This window comes from Octopus bimaculoides, chromosome 12, assembly GCF_046866305.1.
Source record: "Octopus bimaculoides isolate indiv1 chromosome 12, ASM4686630v1, whole genome shotgun sequence".
Lineage (NCBI taxonomy): Eukaryota > Metazoa > Mollusca > Cephalopoda > Octopoda > Octopodidae > Octopus > Octopus bimaculoides.
This window is the reverse complement of record NC_142939.1, coordinates 7,318,501-7,342,577: the sequence shown is the minus strand read 5'-3', so window position 1 is coordinate 7,342,577 and position 24,077 is coordinate 7,318,501. Positions and strand designations below refer to the sequence as shown.

At 40.0% G+C, this 24,077-nt stretch overlaps 1 protein-coding gene across 3 annotated transcripts in view; it reads right to left on the bottom strand.

Moving 5' to 3' along the window:
- LOC106868246 (zwei Ig domain protein zig-8) overlaps nt 1-24,077 on the bottom strand; it is a 363,647-nt gene that overhangs the window by 13,192 nt on the left and 326,378 nt on the right. For 2 of the 3 annotated variants that reach the window (XM_089360695.1, XM_089360696.1), the window contains one exon: nt 18,071-18,088. The exons of the other annotated variant lie outside the window; for it this stretch is intronic. In XM_089360695.1, the coding sequence (XP_089216821.1) occupies nt 18,071-18,088 (18 nt within the window). The remainder of the gene's footprint in view (nt 1-18,070; nt 18,089-24,077) is intronic. 3 annotated transcript variants of the gene reach the window in all.

Here is a 24,077-nt window from a genome sequence, read left to right as displayed (position 1 = left end):
TATATAATTCATATATATATATATTTATATATATATATATATATATATGTATATATATTTGTATATATATTTGTGTATATACTTATTTATATATAGGTATATATATGGTATATTTATATATATATATTTTATTTTATTTATTTATTTATTTATGTGTTTCAGCCAAGTGGCTGCGGTCATGCTGGTGCACCACCGTGATTTTCATGTTCCTTGCATTGCTCTTCTCCCCCACCTGACATGGTCCAATCAAGAGTTTTGATGGCACATCTGGTGTATAAGAGAGTTTGACATAGCTGCCCTAAACTGCGTCTCATTACGAGCCATTGGTTCGTCTGGTATCGTGAAGAGGAAAGTGTCAAGTTTTGTCTTGAAGACCTCCGCATCCATGTCTGCATGTATCTCAAATGTTTTGGCAGGGCATTGAAGAGCTGAGGTCCTCTGAAACCGAGGGCTGCTGCAGTATCTCGTTCTTATGTGAGATGCAGTGGACGGTACTTTGGCATCATGCAGTGGCGACCCGTGCGGGCATTCCTGTAGTACTTGATGCCAAAGTTTGGCACCAGTCCTTCCAGTCTTTTCCATATGTATATTATTACATCTCTCTCCCGCCTGGCGCTCCAGGGAGTAGAGACCTAGTGCCTTCAGTCGCTCCCTGTAGTTCATCTGTTGGACTGTGGCGGATCTTTTTTGTATAGTGCCGCTGAATTGCCTCGAGTTCTGCTGTCCGCCTAACACTGTGTGGTGACCACAACTGAGAGCAATAGTCTAGGCGGCTCAGAACAAATGTCTTCCACAGAGTCAACATGACTTTTTGATCCCTTGTACGGAATGTCATCAGTATCCACCCTGCCAGTTGTCTGCACTTTGCTGTCAACTTGACAATGTGCATGTGAAATGATGCATCACTACACATGTTGATGCCCAGATCTCTTACTGTTTGTGGTTCTGGGATTGCAGTATCTCCAGGCCCTGTGTATGCCAGTTGGGAGGAACTTGTGGTCTTGTAGCGCAGTACTTGAAATTTCTTTGCATTGAACTGCATATTATTTTGCTCTGCCCACTCATATATTGCATTTAGGTCATTCTGCAGGCTTACAATATCATCAGGATTCTTTATTGCTGAGATATCTTTGTGTCATCAGCATAGCTAGTGACAGTGGCTCTCTGAGTGACCGTGGGCATGTCCAGAAGGGCCACTATGAACAGTAGTGCCCCCAGAACAGTTCCTTGTGGAACACCGCTCAATATTTGTGTTTCCCTAGATAGTTCTCCATTGCTGCAAACTGTCTGACTTCTACCATTCAGGAAGTCATGCAGCCACTCTCCTAATTTACCAGCTATGCCAAGGTTTCGCAGCTTGTGACATATCAAGCCATGATCAACTTTGTCAAAGGCTTTTGCAAAGTCGAGATATATCACATCAACATCTGAATGGTCAAGTGGCTGCTTCAGGACCCAGTCATAATGCTGCAAGAGCTGCGTGAGGCAGCTTCTACCTGGATGGAAACCATGCTGGGTCTCATTCAGCAAGTCATTTTCTTCTAGGAACGCAATCAATCTCCTTCTGACAATTCGTTCCATGACTTTGCTAATATGTGAAGTCAGAGAGATGGGCCTGTAGTTCCCAGCCTCTGCTCTGCTCCCACCTTTATGGATAGGACATATGGTGCCTTCCTTCTGCTTTTTGGGAAGTTTACCATTTGCAAGGAAACTCTGGAAGAGTATCCGGAGTGGTCCTGCTAGTTCTTGTTTACACGACTTTAAGAGGACAGCTGGGAAACCATCGGGGCCAGTTGCCGAATTTGAGCTCATTTCATTTATGGCAGCTATCACATCTTCCTCTTCAATGCCGATGTAGGTAATGGATGCATGCACGTACGTCCGTCCAAACGAAACGAACGTCCTTGCGTCCGTTCTTTCGCATGCACGTACGTCCGTCAGTCCGAACGAAACGAACGTCCTTGCGTCCGTTCTTTCGCATGCACGTACATCCGTCCGAACAAAACGAACGTCCTTGCGTCCGTTCTTTCGCATGCACGTACGTCCGTCCGTCCGAACAAAACGAACGACCTTGCGTCCGTTCTTTTGCATGCACGTACGTCCGTCCGAACAAAACAAACGTCCTTGCGTCCGTTCTTTCGCATGCACGTACGTCCGTCCGAACAAAACAAACGTCCTTGCGTCCGTTCTTTCGCATGCACGTACGTCCGTCCGAACAAAACAAACGTCCTTGCGTCCGTTCTTTCGCATGCACGTACGTCCGTCAGTCCGAACGAAACGAACGTCCTTGCGTCCGTTCTTTCGCATGCACGTACATCCGTCCGAACAAAACAAACGTCCTTGCGTCTGTTCTTTCGCATGCACGTACGTCCGTCCGTCCCAACAAAACGAACGTCCTTGCGTCCGTTCTTTCGCATGCACGTACGTCCGAACGAAACGAACGTCCTTGCGTCCGTTCTTTCGCATGCACGTACATCCGACCGTCCGAACGAAGCGAAGTCCTTCCGTCCGTTCTTTCGCATGCACGTCCGTCCATCCGAACGAAACGAACGTCCTTGCGTCCGTTCTTTCGCATGCACGTCCGTCCGTCCGAACGAAACGAACGGCCTTGCGTCCGTTCTTTCGCATGCACGTCCGTCCGTCCGAACGAAACGAACGGCCTTGCGTCCGTTCTTTCGCACGTACGTCCGTCAGTCCGAACGAAACGAACGTCCTTGCGTCCGTTCTTTCGCATGCACGTACGTCCGTCCGAACGAAACGAACGTCCTTGCGTCCGTTCTTTCGCATGCACGTACGTCCGTCTGTCCGAACGAAACGAACGTCCTTGCGTCCGTTCTTTCGCATGCACGTACGTCCGTCCGTCCGAACGAAACGAACGTCCTTGCGTCCGTTCTTTCGCATGCACGTACGTCCGTCCGTCCCAACAAAACGAAGTCCTTGCGTCCGTTCTTTCGCATGCACGTACGTCCGTCCGTCCGTCCGAACGAAACGAACGTCCTTGCGTCCGTTCTTTCGCATGCACGTACGTCCGTCCGAACGAAACGAACGTCCTTGCGTCTGTTCTTTCGCATGCACGTCCGTCCGAAGGAAACGAACGTCCTTGCGTCCGTTCTTTCGCATGCACGTACGTCCGTCCGTCCGAACGAAACGAACGTCCTTGCGTCCATTCTTTCGCATGCACGTACGTCCGTCCGAACAAAACGAACGTCCTTGCGTCCGTTCTTTCGCATGCACGTACGTCCGTCCGTCCGAACGAAACGAACGTTCTTGCGTCCGTTCTTTCGCATGCACGTTCGTCCGTCCGAAGGAAAGGAACGTCCGTCCGTCCGAAGGAAAGGAACGTCCGTCCGTCCGAAGGAAAGGAACGTCCGTCCGTCCGAAGGAAAGGAACGTCCGTCCGTCCGAAGGAAAGGAACGTCCGTCCGTCCGACGAAACGAACGTCCTTGCGTCCGTTCTTTCGCATGCACGTACGTCCGTCCGAAACGAACGTTCTTGCGTCCGTTCTTTCGCATGCACGTACGACCGTCCGAACGAAACGAACGTTCTTGCGTCCGTCCTTTCGCATGCACGTACGTCCGTCCGAACGAAACGAACAAGCTTGCGTCCGTTCTTTCGCATGCACGTACGTCCGTTCGAACGAAACGTACGTCCTTGCGTCCGTTCTTTCGCATGCACTTACGACCGTCCGCAGGAAACGAACGTCCTTGCGTCCGTTCTTTCGCATGCACGTACGTCCGTCCGAACGAAACGAACGTCCTTGCGTCCCTTCTTTCGCATGCACGTACGTCCGTCCGAATGAAACGAACGTCTTTGCGTCCGTTCTTTCGCATGCACGTACGTTCGTCCGTCCGAACAAAACGAACGTCCAGGCGTCCGTTCTTTCGGCTGCACGTACGTCCGTCCGAACGAAACGAACGTCCTTGCGTCCGTTCTTATGCATGCACGTACGTCCGTGCGTCCATCCGTCCGAACGAAACGAAGGTCATTGCGTCCGTTCTTTCGCATGCACGTACGTCCGTCCGAACGAAACGAACGTTCTTGCGTCCGTTCTTTCGCATGCACGTACGTCCGTCCGAACGAAACGAACGTTCTTGCGTCCGTTCTTTCGCATGCACGTACGTCTGTCCGTCCGAACGAAACGAACGTCCTTGCGTCCGTTCTTTCGCATGCACGTACGTCCGTCCGAACGAAACGAACGTCCTTGCGTCCGTTCTTTCGCATGCACGTACGTCCGTCCGAACGAAACGAACGTCCTTGCGTCCGTTCTTTCGCATGCACGTACGTTCGTCCGTCCGAACAAAACGAACGTCCAGGCGTCCGTTCTTTCGGCTGCACGTACGTCCGTCCGAACGAAACGAACGTCCTTGCGTCCGTTCTTATGCATGCACGTACGTCCGTGCGTCCATCCGTCCGAACGAAACGAAGGTCATTGCGTCCGTTCTTTCGCATGCACGTACGTCCGTCCGAACGAAACGAACGTTCTTGCGTCCGTTCTTTCGCATGCACGTACGTCCGTCCGAACGAAACGAACGTTCTTGCGTCCGTTCTTTCGCATGCACGTACGTCTGTCCGTCCGAACGAAACGAACGTCCTTGCGTCCGTTCTTTCGCATGCACGTACGTCCGTCCGAACGAAACGAACGTCCTTGCGTCCGTTCTTTCGCATGCACGTACGTCCGTCCGAACGAAACGAACGTCCTTGCGTCCATTCTTTCGCATGCACGTCCGTCCGTCCGAACAAAACGAACGTCCTTGCGTCCGTTCTTTCGCATGCACGTACGTCCGTTTGTCCGAACGAAACGAACGTCTTTGCGTCCGTTCTTTCGCAAGCACGTACGTCCGACAGAACGAAACGAACGTCCTTGCGTTCGTTCTTTCGCATGCACGTCCGTCCGTCCGTCCGCACGAAACGAACGTCCTTGCGTCCTTTCTTATGCATGCACGTTCGTCCGTCCGAAGGAAAGGAACGTCCGTCCGTCCGACGAAACGAACGTCCTTGCGTCCGTTCTTTCGCATGCACGTACGTCCGTCCGAACGAAACGAACGTTCTTGCGTCCGTTCTTTCGCATGCACGTACGACCGTCCGAACGAAACGAACGTTCTTGCGTCCGTTCTTTCGCATGCACGTCCGTCCGTCCGAACGAAACGAACGGCCTTGCGTCAGTTCTTTCGCATGCACGTACGTCCGTCCGAACGAAACGAACAAGCTTGCGTCCGTTCTTTCGCATGCATGTACGTCCGTTCGAACGAAACGTAAGTCCTTGCGTCCGTTCTTTCGCATGCACGTCCGTTCGTCCGAACGAAACTAACGTCCTCACGTCCCTTATTTCGCATGCACGTACGTTCGTCCGAACGAAACGAACGTCCTTGCGTCCGTTCTTTCGCATGAACGTACGTCCGTCCGAACGAACGAAACGAACGTCCTTGCGTCCGTTCTTTCGCATGCACGTCCGTCCGAACGAAACGAACATCTGTCCGTCCGAACGAACGTCCTTGCGTCCGTTCTTTCGCATGCACGTACGTCCGCCCGAACGAAACGAACTTCCTTGCGTCCATTCTTTCCCATGCACGTACGTCCGTCCGAATGAAACGAACGTCCTTGCGTCCGCTCTTTCGTATGCACGTACATCCGTCCTAACGATTCGAACGTCTTTGCGTCCGTTCTTTCGCATGCACGTACGTTCGTCCGTCCGAACAAAACGAACGTCCAGGCGTCCGTTCTTTCGGCTGCACGTACGTCCGTCCGAACGAAACGAACGTCCTTGCGTCCGTTCTTATGCATGCACGTTCGTCCGTCCGTCCGTCCGTCCGAAGGAAACGAACGTCCGTCCGTCCGACGAAACGAACGTCCTTGCGTCCGTTCTTTCGCATGCACGTACGTCCGTCCGAACGAAACGAACGTCCTTGCGTCCGTTCTTTCGCATGCACGTACGTCCGTCCGAACGAAACGAACGTCCTTGCGTCCGTTCTTTCGCATGCACGTACGTCCGTCCGTCCGAACGAAACGAACGTCCTTGCGTCCGTTCTTTCGCATGCACGTGCGTTCGTCCGTCCGAACGAAACGAACGTCCTTGCGTCCGTTCTTTCGCATGCACGTGCGTCCGTCCGTACGTCCGAACGTCCTTGCGTCCGTTCTTTCGCATGCACGTACGTCTGTCCGTCCGAACGAAACGAACGTCCTTGCGTTCGTTCTTTCGCATGCACGTACGTCCGCCCGAACGAAACGAACATCCTTACGTCCATTCTTTCCCATGCACGTACGTCCGTCCGAATGAAACGAACGTCCTTACGTCCGCTCTTTCGCATGCACGTACGTCCGTCCGTCCTAACGATACGAACGTCTTTGCGTCCGTTCTTTCGCATGCACGTACGTTCGTCCGTCCGAACAAAACGAACGTCCAGGCGTCCGTTCTTTCGGCTGCACGTACGTCCGTCCGAACGAAACGAACGTCCTTGCGTCCGTTCTTATGCATGCACGTTCGTCCGTCCGAAGGAAAGGAACGTCCGTCCGTCCGTCCGTCCGAAGGAAACGAACGTCCGTCCGTCCGACGAAACGAACGCGCTTGCGTCCGTTCTTTCGCATGCACGTACGTCCGTCCGAACGAAACGAACAAGCTTGCGTCCGTTCTTTCGCATGCACGTACGTCCGTTCGAACGAAACGTACGTCCTTGCGTCCGTTCTTTCGCATGCACGTTCGTCCGTCCGAACGAAACGAACGTCCTCGCGTCCCTTCTTTCGCATGCACGTACGTCCGTCCGAACGAAACGAACGTTCTTGCGTCCGTTCTTTCGCATGCACGTACGTTCGTCCGAACGAAACGAACGTCCTTGCGTCCGTTCTTTCGCATGCACGTACGTCCGTCCGAACGAACGAAACGAACGTCCTTGCGTCCGTTCCTTCGCATGCACGTCCGTCCGAACGAAACGAACATCTGTCCGTCCGAACGAACGTCCTTGCGTCCGTTGTTTCACATGCACGTACGTCCGTCCGAATGAAACGAACGTTCTTGCGTCCGTTCTTTCGCATGCACGTCCGTCCGAACGAAACGAATGTCCTTGCGTCCGTTCTTTCGCATGCACGTCCGTCCGATCGAAACGAACGTCCTTGCGTCCGTTCTTTCGCATGCACGCCCATCCGTCCGTCCGAACGAAACGAACATCCTTGCGTCCGTTCTTTCGCATGCACGTGCTGACCAATTCCTTGGTAGACGCAAACTGAAAGAAGCCAGTCATATATATGTATATATATATATATGTGTGTGTATATGTTTGTGTGTCTGTGTTTGTCCCCCCAACTTCGCTTGACAACCGATGCTGGTGTGTTTACGTCCTGGCAACATTAGCGGTTCGGCAAAAGAGACTGCTAGAATAAGGACTAGGCTTACAAAGAATAAGTCCTAGGGTCGATTTGCTCGACTAAAAGGCGGTGCTCCAGCATGGCCTTAGTCAAATGACTGAAACAAGTAAAATAGTAAAGAGAGAGTATATATATATATATATATATATATATATATATATATATATATATATATATATATATGTGTGTATATATATAGATATAGATATGTGTATATAGATATAAATATGTGTATATAGATATAGATATGTGTATATAGACATGGGTATGTGTTTATAGACATAGATATGTGTATATAGACATAGATATGTGTATATAGTTATAAATATATGCAGATTTTTGAATAAACAAGCTTTGAATTTACAAGGAAAATGGAGAAAACTGAGTATTGTGCTCTCAGAAAGTACCTTCATTTGAAAGGCATGACTCCATCTGAAATGCATGAAGATATGGTGAGAACCTTAACAGACAATGCTCCTTCATATGCAACAGTCAAACGCTGGGTAAATGAATTCAAGCATGGCAGGAAGAGTATGGAAGATGATCGAAGACCAGGGAGACATCCAACTGCAACCACCAAGGACATCCTTGACCTTGCTCTTGGTATGATAATGCAAGATTGCTGAATATCATGTCGTCAGATAGCCGAGAGACTGGGCATCTGAACTGAAAGAGCAGACAACATTGTGACAAAAGAACTTGGTTTGTCAAAGGTTTCTGCAAGGTGGGTCCCTCGCCTTTTGACTCCTGAACAGAAACTCACCAGGTGCACTTTGTCCACGAGCAATCTGGAACTGTTTGAAGCTGATGAAGAGAATTTTCTTGCTCGTTTCATTACTATGGACGAAAGTTGGGTCTATCACTACCAGCCTGAAACCAAAGAACAATCAAAGCAGTGGAAGCACACATCTTCTCCTACCCCAAAGAAGGCCAGGGTCATTCCTTCAGCTGGCAAGGTCATGGCGTCCGTTTTTTGGGATTCTCAAGGTGTCTTGCTGATCGATTACCTTGAAAAGGGTCACACCATGACAGGGCTGTATTATTGTCAGCTATTGAAACGCCTCCGAGAAGCAATCAAAGAAGAAAGGCTGGGAATGCTCACCAGAGGAGTCCTTTTTCATCACGACAATGCTCCAGCCCACACCTCAGTGGTTGTCATGGCAACAATTCGTGATTGTGGATACGAACTTGTTCCCCATCTGCCTTATTCGCCAGACTTAGTACCCTCTGACTTTCATCTATTTCCAAAAATGAAAAAGCCCTGGCTGGTCGCCATTTTGTCAGTGACAATGACGTCATAGACACCGTAGGAAGTTTCTTGGGGTCCCAAACAAAAGAGTTCTTCTATGCCGGGATAATGGCGCTTCAGCACCACTGGAATAAGTGTTCAGCCATCGAGGGGGACTATGTTGAAAAATAAATCATCGGAAGTCTTGTACCATGTTTTGTTTTTTTGAGGCTCAAGACTTTACAGACACCCCCCGTATATATATATATATATATATATATATATATATATATATATGTATGTGTGTGTGTGTGTATATATATATATATGTATATGTATATATGTATCTCATCGAGGGTCGGCGATTGTCGTGCGCTGAGGAAGGGAAATAACCCTGAAACTCGAGTCCGTGCGTGTCGCAGATCGAGATGGAAGGGATGGCTTCCTTTGGCAAATATGGACAGAACACAGATGTGTGTTGATGGCCAGCTGGAGGAGATGTTCTCCTGGGGCTGAAAGCAACAGTAACATCCACCCTTAGGGGTCAGCCACATTTAAGTGGCAAATATACTTCACTATATATATATATATATATATCAGAAAACAACCCCTAACTTTTTGTTGAAGTAACCATATACTGTTGCAGGAAGAGAGAGTGGGATCAATACTATGAAGAATATGTGAGATGAAACATCCAAACACTATAAATGACAGAAGTACTGCTTTGCAGAATAGGAGCCGATATAACATTGAGTTTGTTTGCACTCTGAAAGATGTTAACGAGCTATGAAAGTATTTTGACAGATTGTCATTTATTAATGCAGAAGAATAACACCCTTATTGTATTCCTTCCACAGTGATTTGCAACCTTTTACCATCAATACCCAGTTTGTCAAAACTAAAATTCGACACCTCACTATTTTTTTCTTATATATTCCAATGGATCACACTTAACACTGCATAATTTCCTAGCAGGTTCTAAAGGCTTCCTTATTTGTACCATTGTAGCAACTTCAATGCCCCACATTCATCTGGCTTTTTAAAATTATATTAATCCCCAATTATATTAGAGAAACTCGAATGTTTGTCTGTTGATACAGCTAACCTCAGTTATTTACAGTTTAATTTTGTCAGTTACAAAAACCACCAACTGAGAGAGCCTTTACATGATCACTCAATTTGCTTGAAATAATAATGAATTCTTCCTTAAATTTCACACATACTGTAGTTCTAGATATGCTCTTAAAAGTTGAGATGGTCAAGGTTGGAATTCCATGGATTATAGGCGTGCTCTCTTAGGTCTGACTGACCTGAAACTAATCAACAACAACTCAATTTTGAATTTGCTTTACAATAGAGAATTGTTTGGAGATGTTATGAAGTCATTATTATGTAATGCTAACAACGAATAGAGGGAATTTTATTGGGCAGTACATGATTAAGCAGACTTCCATCAGCATTATGGACTGTCTCTGGAGAAATCAGAACATCCAGAAGGAATCAATACATAAAACAAAAATGTAGAAACACCATAAAATACACCAATTACAGCTATTCAATGTCATTGACTATTGTTTCATCTAGAGACCCTAAATTAATATGATCTTACATCATTACCTTCAAGGTATCAGTAATGGGCATAATGACGATGATGATGATGTTGACAAAGCAATCTAGATTATGTTGATATGTCTTGATGTGTTCTGATAGAAATTCATCCAAAGCTATGTGCCTTTCTTTTGTTGAAAGGCTTCCTATTATACATCTATTTTATAGCATGTGGTATTCTGTATCTTAGATAATTGAAAAATATTTATGGTCTGGTTGTTGTTATTGCTGCTGTCGACATTGTTGCTATGTAGCCCTGGTCACAGTCAATGGAGTTAATGAGGAAGCATAATACACAGTCACTCAACCTGCAAGAATTAACAACCAAATCTCCTATAAAATACTCCCTATGGTCTTAAATATTTATGCTCTGGCTGCTATCCTTGGAATCTATAGATACTGTTGTGTTTACATACAAAGATATAGATTTTGTCTGACCATTGCTTATTTTGCCTGATCAATATTTATTTCACTTGATCAATTCTAATTTTGTCTAATCAATGTTTATTTTGCCTGATCAATATATATTTTGTTTGATGAATATTTATTCACAGTTCTGTGTCTTTGATATCTTTGGTTAATTTGTTGATGAAGTATTTGAGATCAGATATGATACCATCATAGTAACTAGAATAATATTTTCAGTAAGGTATCAAATGTCAAAGGCAAAAATCCTAAGTGATGTGCCCAAACTTGCTCTGCAACTATTTAAAGATGGAGAGAGAAAGAAAAGAAACATTGAAAACTTTTTAAAAATTAAGAAGAAAAGGCAGCAGTGTAAGAGTTGGAGATGAATTGAGTTGGGTGAGTGATCTAGTTTAAATCTATGGTCAATTAAAGGTCCATATTTAGGGGATAAAATTACTGTTTAATATCTATCAGAGATGAAAGACTGGCAAAAATTTGAATGTCTCATACAGAAGCAAACTATAGAAATATTTAGAAAAACTAGTTGAGAAGATATATTTTTAAAGTCTGGCACTTATTCTATCAGTTCCTTTTGCTGAACTGCTAGGTTACAGGGACGTAAACACACCAACATCAGTTGTTAAGGTGGGGAACAAACACACAGATACACACACACACACAATGGGCTTCTTTCAATTTCCATCAACAAAATCCAATCACATTGATTAGCCTGAGGCTGCAGTAGAAGACACTTGCCCAAGGTAACATGCAGTGGGACTGAACCTGGAACCATGAGGTTGGGAAGCAAGCTTCTTACCACACAGCCACGCTTGCATCTATATACTGAAAAAAAAAGTGAAAAACCTGACAAATGGAAAAAAAAAGAAGAAATTTTGGAAAAAGTTTGTAGAAAAGAACTTATTCAAAAGATTGTTGGCTAACATTAAGGTAGGATATTTTAGGAAACTCAAAGAAGCCTTGGTGATCCATTAAAAATCTAGAGAAGTTTTAGAGTGGCAAAAAAACATGTTTATGGGAAAGAATAGTTAAATTAGAAGTGAAAAAAATTATGTTATAGGCCAATTTGATTCATATATTCACAACAAGAACAAGTATTTAAAAATGTCATACTTAGAACAAATGAGGAAGTGTACATGTTTTCGGAAAGAGAAATAAATTGCTACAGACTTTGGGGATAGAAAATTTTGGTGGAAGAAGACAGTAAAAAAGAAATAAACGAGATATAATCAAGTAAGTCAGTTGAGGAATACAAGAGTAGAAGTAGAAACAGTTTTAATAGATGCACCACAGAGCCAACAAGGCAATTGAAACAAAGCAGCAAAACCCAAACAAACAAATATATGATATTCTCTCTCTCAAACACAAACATCTATCTGCTTGCCTACATGTGTGTGTGTGTATATATATATATATATATATATATATGTATATACATACACACACATATATATATACACATACATATATACATATGCGTATATATATATATATATATATATATATATATATATATATATACATACATATGTGTGTATATATATGGACAAATTTCTTCAAAATAACCTGGACCAACCTCTTACACCAGGATATGTCACCAACAATAATAACTTTGCTAGAGTGGGCCACGGTGCCCCATAAATGACTAAATGACTTCACTAGATGGCGCTGTTGAGTTAGACATGGCCTGGGTCTAAACTGGCTGAAACCTATCAAAGTTAAGTTATATCTATACATATAGGCGTAGGAGTGGCTGTGTGGTAAATAGCTTGCTTATGAACCACATGGTTCTGGGTTTGAACAGAAAAAAGCATACCAAAGCAAGATAATTTCTGAAAGGAAGAAAATGTCTGAGGAAATGTAGTTACATGGATGATTCCACAGAGACACCAAAAATATGACAAATTATGACTTTAGAGTGAGGTCTGAGAAGAGGAACTGTGTTTGTGTATGACTGCACAAAATCAAGCACAGTGAGCAAGGCTATTTATTCCACCACTTTAACAAACAAATGCCACCTATGTAATTAACGAGTGGAAAATACTGAACATGTAGCAGGCTTCAAAATGTTAACTCGGAAAAAATATAAGTGATATCATGTTAAGGTTTGTCTTAATTTACATTGGTTATTTTGTGAAAAACATCACTACAAACAAATGGTACAATCATGTACTAGAAAAAAAACCTTTAAATGAACTTAGTAAATCAAAACTTTCATGGGATTTTGACATCCATACAGACAGTAGAATGAAGCACTGATGTATATTACACAAGACATAAATGGAGTATGCTTTGTATTAGGCATTAGAATTCCTTCAGGCAAAAAACTTTACAGTTATGGAAGTAGAAAAAGTCTCAGAAATATACTGATTTAAAAGTAGAGGTATCAACGAATTTGGGAATGTCCAACAGCAAATGTGAAGATGGTACCATTTATCATTGGAGCATTGAGTTCAGTCCCACCCCAAACTATAATATACTATCTGGAATGGTTAAACATCAAGATTGACATGCACATGCTCCCAAAATCTTAGAAAAAAAAAATAACAAAGAACTAATGAAGAAGATAAGTAAATGCAAATAATAAATAAATAAAAGTGAATAATATAGAAAACATAAGTAAACCTAGGGTTAAATATATACTGGAAATTAGGGTACAAATTAAAATGGTGAAAGTGAAAACTGACAAAACAAAGCAAAATAGTCAATGGGTTGTGCAAGTTATAGAAGAATGGTACCAAGGATGTATAAATAAAAGACTAGCAGTGTCTAATGCAGTGTTTCTCAACTTTTTCTGTCTCACACCTGACCTTAAATGTAAAAAAAGAAAAAGAAAATAATAAAAAAAAAATGTGCTCACCATGAATAAATAAAAATAGTACGTAATATATGATATTCATATAAAATTTTAATTAAAGATTTATTGCAAGTTTTATTCTGTTATACACATCTTATTCTGAAGTAACCCCAGCCTTAAAAATTACTGTCATAGCCCACCTTGAGAAACACTGGTCTAGTGGTTTTGCATTTTATGTGTGGTAGCAAGATATTTGAGATAAACTATAAAATGAAAAAAGACATATAATAATGATGAAAATACCTATGGAAACAAATAAACAATTAGTAAAGCATGAGGAATACAAAAGGGGAGAGTTGCAAAAAAAAAAAAAAAAAAAAGTAAGAGAGAACAGGTACCTGTAAAATTAAGTAAAGATTAGTAATGTCTAATAATTTCAAGTTGTAAATACATCAGATAGTTATCTGATTATAATCAGCCTCAGAAAGGTGATTGAAAATGTAATTAAAAATCAGTAAAAGTACTGAGGAGGAAAAGACCCAATTGATTAAAAATACAGCATAAGTATAAGCTGTGACTGGAATATATATATATCTGTATTAAGCATACCATCATAGCGATCTGTCTTAAATTTCTTTGTGTATTTCTATTTTTACCCAAACTATTTTCACTTCAGACTTTAGGATGGTATAAATTAAAATTAAAATATCAATTTGAGTTATTTTAATGTTAATTTAAACCTACCCCATACCCAACTATCATAACCTTCCCATTGATCTTGGTTTGCTGAAATGTTCTCTTATATGGTCTGCCAATGTCACGATTATCTTTTTACCTGGATGACTGGACAATGATAATCAGTTGTAGAACAGATATTTAAATTGAGCCACATTGACATAATGCTTGTCCCCCTGCTATCTGATTCCACACTGTCAGGGTGACTCATAAGCAACTGATGAAATGTTGCATGCTTGGTCAATAGAAAGTATTTATCTTTCTTTCTACATCAACATCCTTGGTCAAGAATAAATATGGTTTAAAATGTTGTTAATGACTTCATGTTTGGAGAACATTAGTCACTGACTTTCACTGTTCATCACTTAAAGATTTTATTATTATGGTGTTGTACTGAGAAATATTTGTCTAGAAAATCTAAGAGTTTCCTGAATGTAGTCACTAAAATCAAATATAACATTGAATAGAGAGTTCTCAAGAAGCCCAAAGCATATATTAATGGAAGCAAGACATGCAAATTTGTTTGACTGAAAGGGCACATATTCTAAAACACCTTGAAGATCCTAAAGATCCTGAATTCCAAATATCAAAATTTTCACAAGATGCTCTCTCATGGGTAAGTACACACTAGAGAACCGGAAAGCTCAGTCTCCAGATTGCAAACCACTATTGGGAACTACTTTGTTGTGAAGGGCACTTTTTTATGATAAAATGGTACAATACACATACATACATAAACACATACAGGTACATACATGCACACATATAAATCAATAATGCATATATAATACACCTTCACACACACATATATTAGGTAAATACAGAGGTTTCAAATTGATTGAACAGAATGAGCCCAAATTAGATACAGCCCACCAGAGAGAGAGGGGGGAGAGGGAGAGAGGGAGAGAAGGGGGAGAGAGAGAGAGAGAGAGAGAGAGGGAGAGAGAGAGAGAGGGAGAGAGAGAGAGAGAGAGAGAGAGAGAGAGAGAGAGAGAGAGAGCTGAAAGGAAAGTGCACAACTTGGAGTAATCCTTAATCCTGTATGTCTAGCATTCGCTGAATTGAGAACCTTGACAGGGCATCAGATTCTCTTGTATTGTGGTCACTAAGAAAACTGGGGATAAATAGCTGGCTTGTGAGGGCTATACAAACCATGTCCACCAGTGCACTTAACAAGGGGTGAGCAATGAATTTAGCATCAGGTAGGGGTCTATCAGAGTATAGCTATCTGTCTTCTGTTCATGGAAGTTCTCTAAGCTATAACAGATAAGTTTCAAACTGGCTGTTTGTTGGAATTCCTGTTTGCTGATGATCTGAGTTTTATAACTGAATTCATAATGGATTTAGGAAAAAAAATCCAAATATGGAAGCAAAACTTTGGATTGAAGTAAATGTAGCAAAGATACAAGTTTTAATGAGTAATAAAGAAGACAAGATCTTGCAGCCATCAAGGAAATGGCCATACTCAATGAACAGGTAGAAATTCTGTATGATGTTACCAGCATAAAATATGGAAGCACAAGATATACAGTGGGATTTTAGAGAGCTGACAGAGAAGAAGGATTCATTTGCATCAGATGCACATGAGATGTTAGCAGTAAGAAAATACATGAAATAAATTATTTCAAATGTTTAGTAAGTTTCTTAGAAATAGTTGATTGGTTTTTTGTTGCCAAGGTGATGTACTTAGTAGCAGAAGTGGGTTTAGCAAAAGTTTAGTAGCTAAGTTAAGAAGAAAGAGGAAGAGTTCAGAGAGCTTTATTTACCTCTGCTGGTAATAAAGAGTTTCTCTCAGAGTAAAGAGAGGATTGTAGGCTGCTGGTGTACAAACTGTGATGCTGCATGATAGCAAGACGAGGGCCTTAAATGTGAAAGATTTGTGATAGCTAGAAAGCAATGAAGCAAGCATGCTCTGCTGGATGTGTAGTATTAGTGTGCATAAACGAGGAAGCAAATTAAGGCAAAGTAAAGCTGAATATAAGAGGCATCAGATGTTGTATGCAAGACAGAAGATTGCGCTATAATGGACATTTGATGTGTATGAAGAATGTCAGTTATATTAAAAAGAGCCGAGTGTTTGGAGTCGATGAAACTTATGAAAGTAGACCTAAGACGACTTTGAACAAAGTGGTAAAGTATAATCTCAAGATGCTGAACCTCACAAAAGGGTTGACAAAGAACCACAATAAGTGGTAACACATGGTACTAGTGATGATCCACCAATATGGGTAAAGCACAGGAAAACAGTTATCAAAATGGTGGCCGTAATGGCTGTTGGGCTGTATAATAATATATCTAAACTTGGGTTTCTCTTTCATTAGATTATATCCTTATAACTCTCTATCTGCAGCCTTTTTCATTACTCTCTCAAGTATCACTCATTCTCTTGCTTATTCATTGCATTGCCTTACTCGTGCAAAAAGGTAGGGTGTTCTACCTGTTTGTATGCAGTCTTCTGTACAATCACTCTCTCTCTCTGCCATTATGACAACTGTGTAACAGAGAGAAGTCAGTTATCATTCTCTCCTATCCCCCCTTCAATAAAACCCACCACTCTGTTGTGCCATCACCCATCTTTATTGTCATCATTCACTCTCTCTCTCTCATACACACATTACACCTTCACATCATATTACTTCATTTTTTGTTGACAATTCATTCTATTCATCGTTGATTTCTATTTCTTTCTTCCATTTCCAGTACTCCTCTTTCATCCCTTACTGCTCTGTTTGCTCTGTCTAACAAATCACATTCATACAATTACTATTTTGTCATCGTCTCTGTTGCATTTGTCTTGAATGAATAGCAGTAACAGGGAATAGAGAAGGCTCTTTGGCCTTGCTGGAAACAAAACAACCTCAACGGTATATGTTCAAAAACTATCCAACTTTATTATTCTGCTGACACTCTCTGCATGCACAAATCCTCAATTAAAATGGAATGCACTGATCCTGTGTTTATTTCCATTTTGTGAGTAATTTCTGTGATCGTTACATGATAGTCTTCCATAACTATTTGCCAAACCTTCTCAATTAGTTCCTTGTTTCTACTTGTGGACAGCCAATTTGGGTGCACCTCACTCTCCACTGAGGTGTGACCATGCTGGAAGTGGTGGTACCATTCCTGGAACTGAGTTTTGCCCATGGCATCATTGCCCAAAGACATGCTGAATCTTCTGGAGGGCTTGAGCTTGAGTATCACCAAGCTTTTGGCAAAACTTGATGCAATATCGCTGCTCGATGCATTTGGCCATCTTGCATGAAAGCAAAAATCTGACAAGCACACACTACATGTCTAGGCAGAATAGCTAGTGACTGATGTGGTCTAACAGTGTGAAAATTTTCATGCCTGCACAGGAAGGGTTGTATCACCTTCCGCCCAAAGGATTTTGCCCATGCAGCATTAGGTTTTGAATGCAACTCGTATAGTGCTGGTGCCAGGATTAGAATGCATCCACCCTGTAAAGTGGCTGGCAAACAACAAAGAGCAGAGAAGACCCTTTAGTTGTATAGAGGACATGACGATTACACTTGTGCTGGTGCTACAATGAAATGCACCCAGCATTCCCTGTAAAGTAGTAGGTGTTAAGACAAGCATCCAGCCAATGAAACCATGCCATATAAGATGTATGAATGTAGTGCCACAATTTTTCTAGAAGAGCAGTAATTCTGAACAGAAGCTGACTCAGACTGTAGCAACTCATTCAACCCATGTCTTTATGGAAAATAGGCATACGTGAAATGGTAATGGATGATGATTTTCATATATAATATGCACCATATATCTACATGTGTGTGTGTGTGTGTGTGTGTGTCTGTGTGTGTGTGTGTGTGTGTCTGTGTGTGTGTTAAAGTAAAAAGAAAAGAAAAGAATAATGAACAAAGAGTTAAAACAAAACGAGAAAATGTTAATACATTACCATCATCTTCAGCTATACCTGAAAGTAGACCGAATGCATTATTTATTAGTTTTCAGAAAAAAAAAAAAAAAAAAAAAAAATTATGTGTGTATGTATATATATATGTTTGTATATACTATCATTTTAATTATCATTATTATAAAGTAAATATGACTAGTTTTTCATTACTTCAAGTTTCATGCTAAAGTAAGCATTAATCAGATGGTTATGATTTGAGCAAAGGCTTTCTCTGGAATTGCGAGTATATCTTTGCTTTTTATCTATGACAGAGTGCTGTTAGTATCTGGTTGGGCATATGGTGGCAAGCTGACAGAATTGTTAGCACAGTGGTTATTCATCTTTACATTCTAAATTCTGCCAGGTCATCTTTGCTTCTTAAATTTTAAGGTTGATAAAATAAGTACCAGTTGGACACTGGGGTTGATTTAACCAACTGAGTTCCTCCCCCCAAACCTGCTGGCCCTGTGTCAAAATTTGAAACCAGTATCTGATTGGGCATGTGAATAAAAAAATATCAGTAGAGACAGGCTTATATATATTATATTACACACACACACACACACAGAAGTGTACATATATGGACAACATACATTGATACACACACACAACATACAGACAGACACACACACACACACACACAGAATACATAGACTGACACACACACATACACATATACACACAACTTCTGTGACAAGTGGTGCTTCCTCTTCATTGTTTATTCAAACACACACACTTACACGTGCGTATTTTTTAAAGGTATATAACAGCATCTAAGAAAATCAGAATTGGCATCAGTGAAAGTTATAATGAAAAGTTTGTGACTTTGGATTAGTTTACATGCCGTGGAGAAGAGAGGAAAACATTGTAAAGGGACAACCTTGAAACTTCAGATCCCTTTTCTCTACACAACACACAAAATTATCTACGCATATGGTCATCTACTATATATATATATATATATATATATATATATATATATATATATATATATATATATATATGGTGAACTTTTTATAAATGTATACCATTATCATCATCATTTTTATGTCTTCTTATTCAATTACAGCGTTCCATGCTGTAATTGAATAAGAAGGTCCAATTAAAGCAAATAACATACACACACACACACACACTTATTTTCCGATGAGTGGAAAATAAAATGGGAAGTTGTTGACGAAGTGTGGTAGTCCTGATAGAGGCGATTTATTAATTTCTGTTGATCTGGAAGAGTTTAGAAGGGAAAACCTGCAATGTGAAAATCTGATTATATTATATGTTAATTTAATTTTCTCATTCAATTACAATAGCTAGAAGAAATCTTTTGATGTTGACATTTATTAAAGTTTTCAAAACTATTTTTTAAATAATCATTTTGGTTTAGTATACCCCAAACGATGTTAAAATTATTAGTTGTATTGTCTATTAACTTATATTTTCCCATGATAACTTCAATAAAAAGTTTGTGGTCATAGTAGTATCTTTTGAAATTTCCCTCAATCCCCCTTATATAATAGACTGTATGTCATTGTCTACATTAATTAAATTTACTTTACCTAAATAGATGATTACCTTATTACAGTTATGTCTTATGGATATAATTTAAAAAAATATTTTTGCATGTGTAAATGGATTATTTTCAGTAAATGTGATTGAATCCAATCAGCCCTGAACAATTTTAACTGTATTAATTTTGACACAGGGAAAAGCAAATTAAGCTGTGTAATGTTATATCTTATTGCATTGGAATAAAGTTACTCTCATAATTGACTCTTCTATTCTTCACAGCACTATTGTTATAAGGTTCTGTTTTATCAAATATTTCTTTATTTACCAAAGACTTTTTCGCACATGTTAAGCCCTGCATAAAGGCTTAAAACATTTAGGAAAAGCATAATACATATATACAGACATGTTGTATGTGTATACACACATGCACACACACATACATGACCCATTGGTGAAACAACGTATATTTTGTTGGACTAATGATTATGGATTAAATATTTTATTCTCTCTCAGACTTATCTGTGAGTGCTTTGCTCTAAGTGACAGGACATAATTTCATTTTAAACTTGTCACCCTCTGGAATAATAAATACATGCAGATTATGTCATTTTTCAATGGAAGACATTACACATGTGATTAACAACTACACAAGAATGCCGCCATCAAGGTATTACCATCCTATGTGATATGACCCTAACACATAAATAATATACCATGGATTCCGGAAAAAAGACTGTCCTGGAATAAATATAGAGAACCCCCTTATTATTGAACATGTACACAAACATCAACACAAAGAATACTGGTGGAACGTTCCCATCAAAACATCTGTAAGCATAACAGGCTGGATATTGTTGTTTGGGATAGACAAGGAAAAATATATGTTGTCAGAGGTTAGCTGTGATGTTGATATGAAAATAAAAGAGAAAGAGGATAATGATGGATGACTGCTTGAAAACGTCCAGCTTTTATATCCAGATTACAAATTTACATTTGTAATGATAATAATTAGTGCAGTTGGTTTTGTAAGTAAATGTCTAACTGACAGTCTGGATAAGTTTGGGTTTTCAGAAAAAGGGAACAACCAACTAATTCACATATTACAAATACAATCTGTAAGTGGAAAAGATAATAAGGCATGTATATTAAAATCGTGAAGCCTGTTACATAACAACAGGCTAATCAGATATGAGATAATAACAATTCAAAGTGTTTGGGTGTCAACCTGAGGACATGTACTGAGAGTGATAAAAATCAAACATCCAGTCAACATCATGGTGTTTGGAGTGATCACCAGTGATGGCTACGTTATGCCTCCATTCATCTTCCCACACAGCCTCAGACTCAGCACGGAGGCCTACATCAAGTGCCTGGAGGAGGTAGTGCTTCCCTGTGTCAGGAGGGTGGCTGCTGGCAGACCCTATGTCTACCAATAGGACTCTGCACCATTCCACACAAGCAAGAGAACCCAGTCATGGCTGTCAAATAATTTCTGCGACCAAATCACTCCTAACATCTGGCCACCTAACTCCCCAGACTGCAACCCCCTTGATTATTATACATGGCCAACAAGAGAACTTCCTATGCAGTTGCTCAATCTGCTGGAAATAGCAGCCAAATATTCCCTCAGATTACACTCTGCCATATTTAAGAAAAAGATATATAAATTAAAAGGAAGGATAGTATTTGACATTGTAGTCCTTGATATATAGAAAAGAAAGGATGGTCATGGTTGGGATGTCTTTGATTATAAGCCAGCTTGATCACAGCTTGACCTGGGGTTAAGCAACAATGTAACATTAATGACTTTTGTGTAAGCACAAGGTCACAACAACAGCAATGATAATAATAATAACAATAATAATAATAATAATAATAATAATAATAATAATAATAATGGTTTCTGATTTAGGCACAAGGCCATCAATTTTGATTGGTGGGGATTAGTAAATGTCACCAACTCCAGAAGTTCTGACAGGTAAGATACAAAAGAAAATAAGAAACAAGAAACAGTGGTGGGGGTCTCACATTGAATAATACAGTGAGATTTATTTCACAAAGGCAATAAAGACACATTAGTGATAGCAATATAAGAACAGCAGATGTGTATCTATTCTAGAGACAAAAGCTAAAAATATCAGAGGGAGAAAACCCGGAAAAAAATAAATGATAAAAATGTCATCCAGAATTTCATCCAGAATCAGAAATGCCATAAGTGGTAGACTATCTAAAGAGGGTTCTGAGAGTAAAAGCTGTTAAGCAATTCAGAATTTTGGTGAGATTGTGCATGGGAAACAAAAGAAGAAAGAAAAAAATGCTACACAACCTATTAACTGTATTCTGTATGGTGTAATATAAGAACGTTTAGTAGATGTATTTTTTTTAAAAATAAAATATACAGATGATTGGTTAATTGGGTAAAGTTTAATAATTTGTAAAACAGGTTTTTTAACATGGTCATCCAGTCTATGAAAATAGCATTAGATTCTTTACGAAATTATATACTCCCATCTTAAAAAAATATAATGTAGTTCACAGAGTGATCATAGAATGGTTTTCATCATTTGGCTTTTGATTAGGGTTAAACAACAATAAAAATATATATGAGCCAACGAAAGAGCATCTACTTGGCTGTTATTTAAAATAGCAGCCAAATCTCCCTCTGTCTTAACTCTGCAAGAATTAGGTATATCCACTTAAAATTTCACTATACTTAACAGTGGAAGCAGTTTCATTTACCAATGTATTTTTAGTTAAAGAATGCCATGTTTGAATCTTTTTGTCTGCTGAAATGTCTCAAATTTAGTGAGGTAATATGACTTGCAGAAAATACCAATTATATTTTTTGGTAGATATTTAACGTCATTACTAGAATAACCATGAAGTTGAATTTCCCAGTGAAAGGGTTAAAAATAGAGCACAAGGTGATAACTGTGGTGCTAGACAAAGTGTCACAATAAAAAACCTCACACAGGTTGGTCACTGTTAGAATAATTGAGAGTTGAAATGGGTTAAATAACAATTGACAGTTTGTGATAAAAGGTTCAAAGCTCTGTGACAACCTTGAGGAAGAGAATTGTAATATCAGTGGATTTCTGAAATTTCTTGCTAAGCTATGAAACTTAAAATGGTAAATGCTAATTTTTGAAATTTAGCAGCTTCTTTATCTATGCCTAAGCAGATGAGTGAGTCTCTACATGGTCATACTGGAGAAAACATTCAAATCTCCACCCGATCATAATCTACTGTTTTAAAAAAAGAGAAGGGCACATTTTATGGTATAGTCTTAGACACCTCCATAATGACAGGATGATTATGGCTTAAACATCCTTACTTACAGGTTTTCTCAGTCAGAGTTGACTTGGAACTAAACAACAATAATATTCCCCCTTATTTTACATTAGGTATCTACATGTATTCCTCCATCTGTATATATACACATACACACACATGCATACTCATGTGTATGCACATGTACACACACAAACACTTAAATAATTGGTGCAGTAATGCTACTATTCATAAGAAAGCACTGTGAAAAAATGCAGGAAGAAATGCTATTTGGAATCTAACTAGAGAAGAAGAAGAAGAACAAAACCATATCAATGATAATTTATTTGAAAATTTACATTTTGTAAAGTCTTTATAGTTCTATGCTTTAGTTGTTAAAAATAGAAACACACACACACACACTATTACTTTTGCAAAAAATATTGCCCTATTTAAATTTTAATGCATCCTCAACTCATTTTTGCAGAAAATAATCTAAAAAAGGTATCTGAGTGATTATATTGGTTGATGTAAAATTCCTAATTAGTTTTTTCATATTTTGTTTGTGTAACATGATTGTGAAACATTAATGGAGATCTATTTACATAAAATCACAATGGTTTATTATAATCTTTATCATTGTATACTTTTTCATTCTGGTGTGAACGAGACAAGGCTATAATTTAGCAAACTGCTATTCATTTTCCTTTTGTGAGCACAATATTTTGAAATCTGACCCATCACCACTGGTATTTTCCATGATTTTCCTCGGCAATAAGTACATTAGATAATAAATAGATTTTAAAATCCTAGGCTGAGTTCAAAAGTAGTGATTATTATTATTATTATTATTATTATTATTATCATTATTGCGTTCTCATGGTGGCTCAATTGGTAGCACATAGTAATCCTTATCTTTAGGTTGGTGGTTCACATGCCATGTGAACTAAATCAGCTAACGTAATTTAAGGCAGCGAGCTGGCTGAATTGTTTCTGTGCTGAGTAAAATGTTTAGTAATATTTCATTGATTTTTACGTTCTGAGTTCAAATTCTACTGAGGTTGACTTTGCCATTAATCTTTTCAGGGTTGATAAAATAAGTACCAGTGGAGCATGAGTCAATGTAATCGACTTATCCCACCTCAAAATTGCTGGCCTTGTGCCACAAATGGAAACCATTATTATCATTATTATTATTATTATTATTATTAAAGACAGTGTACTGGAAGAA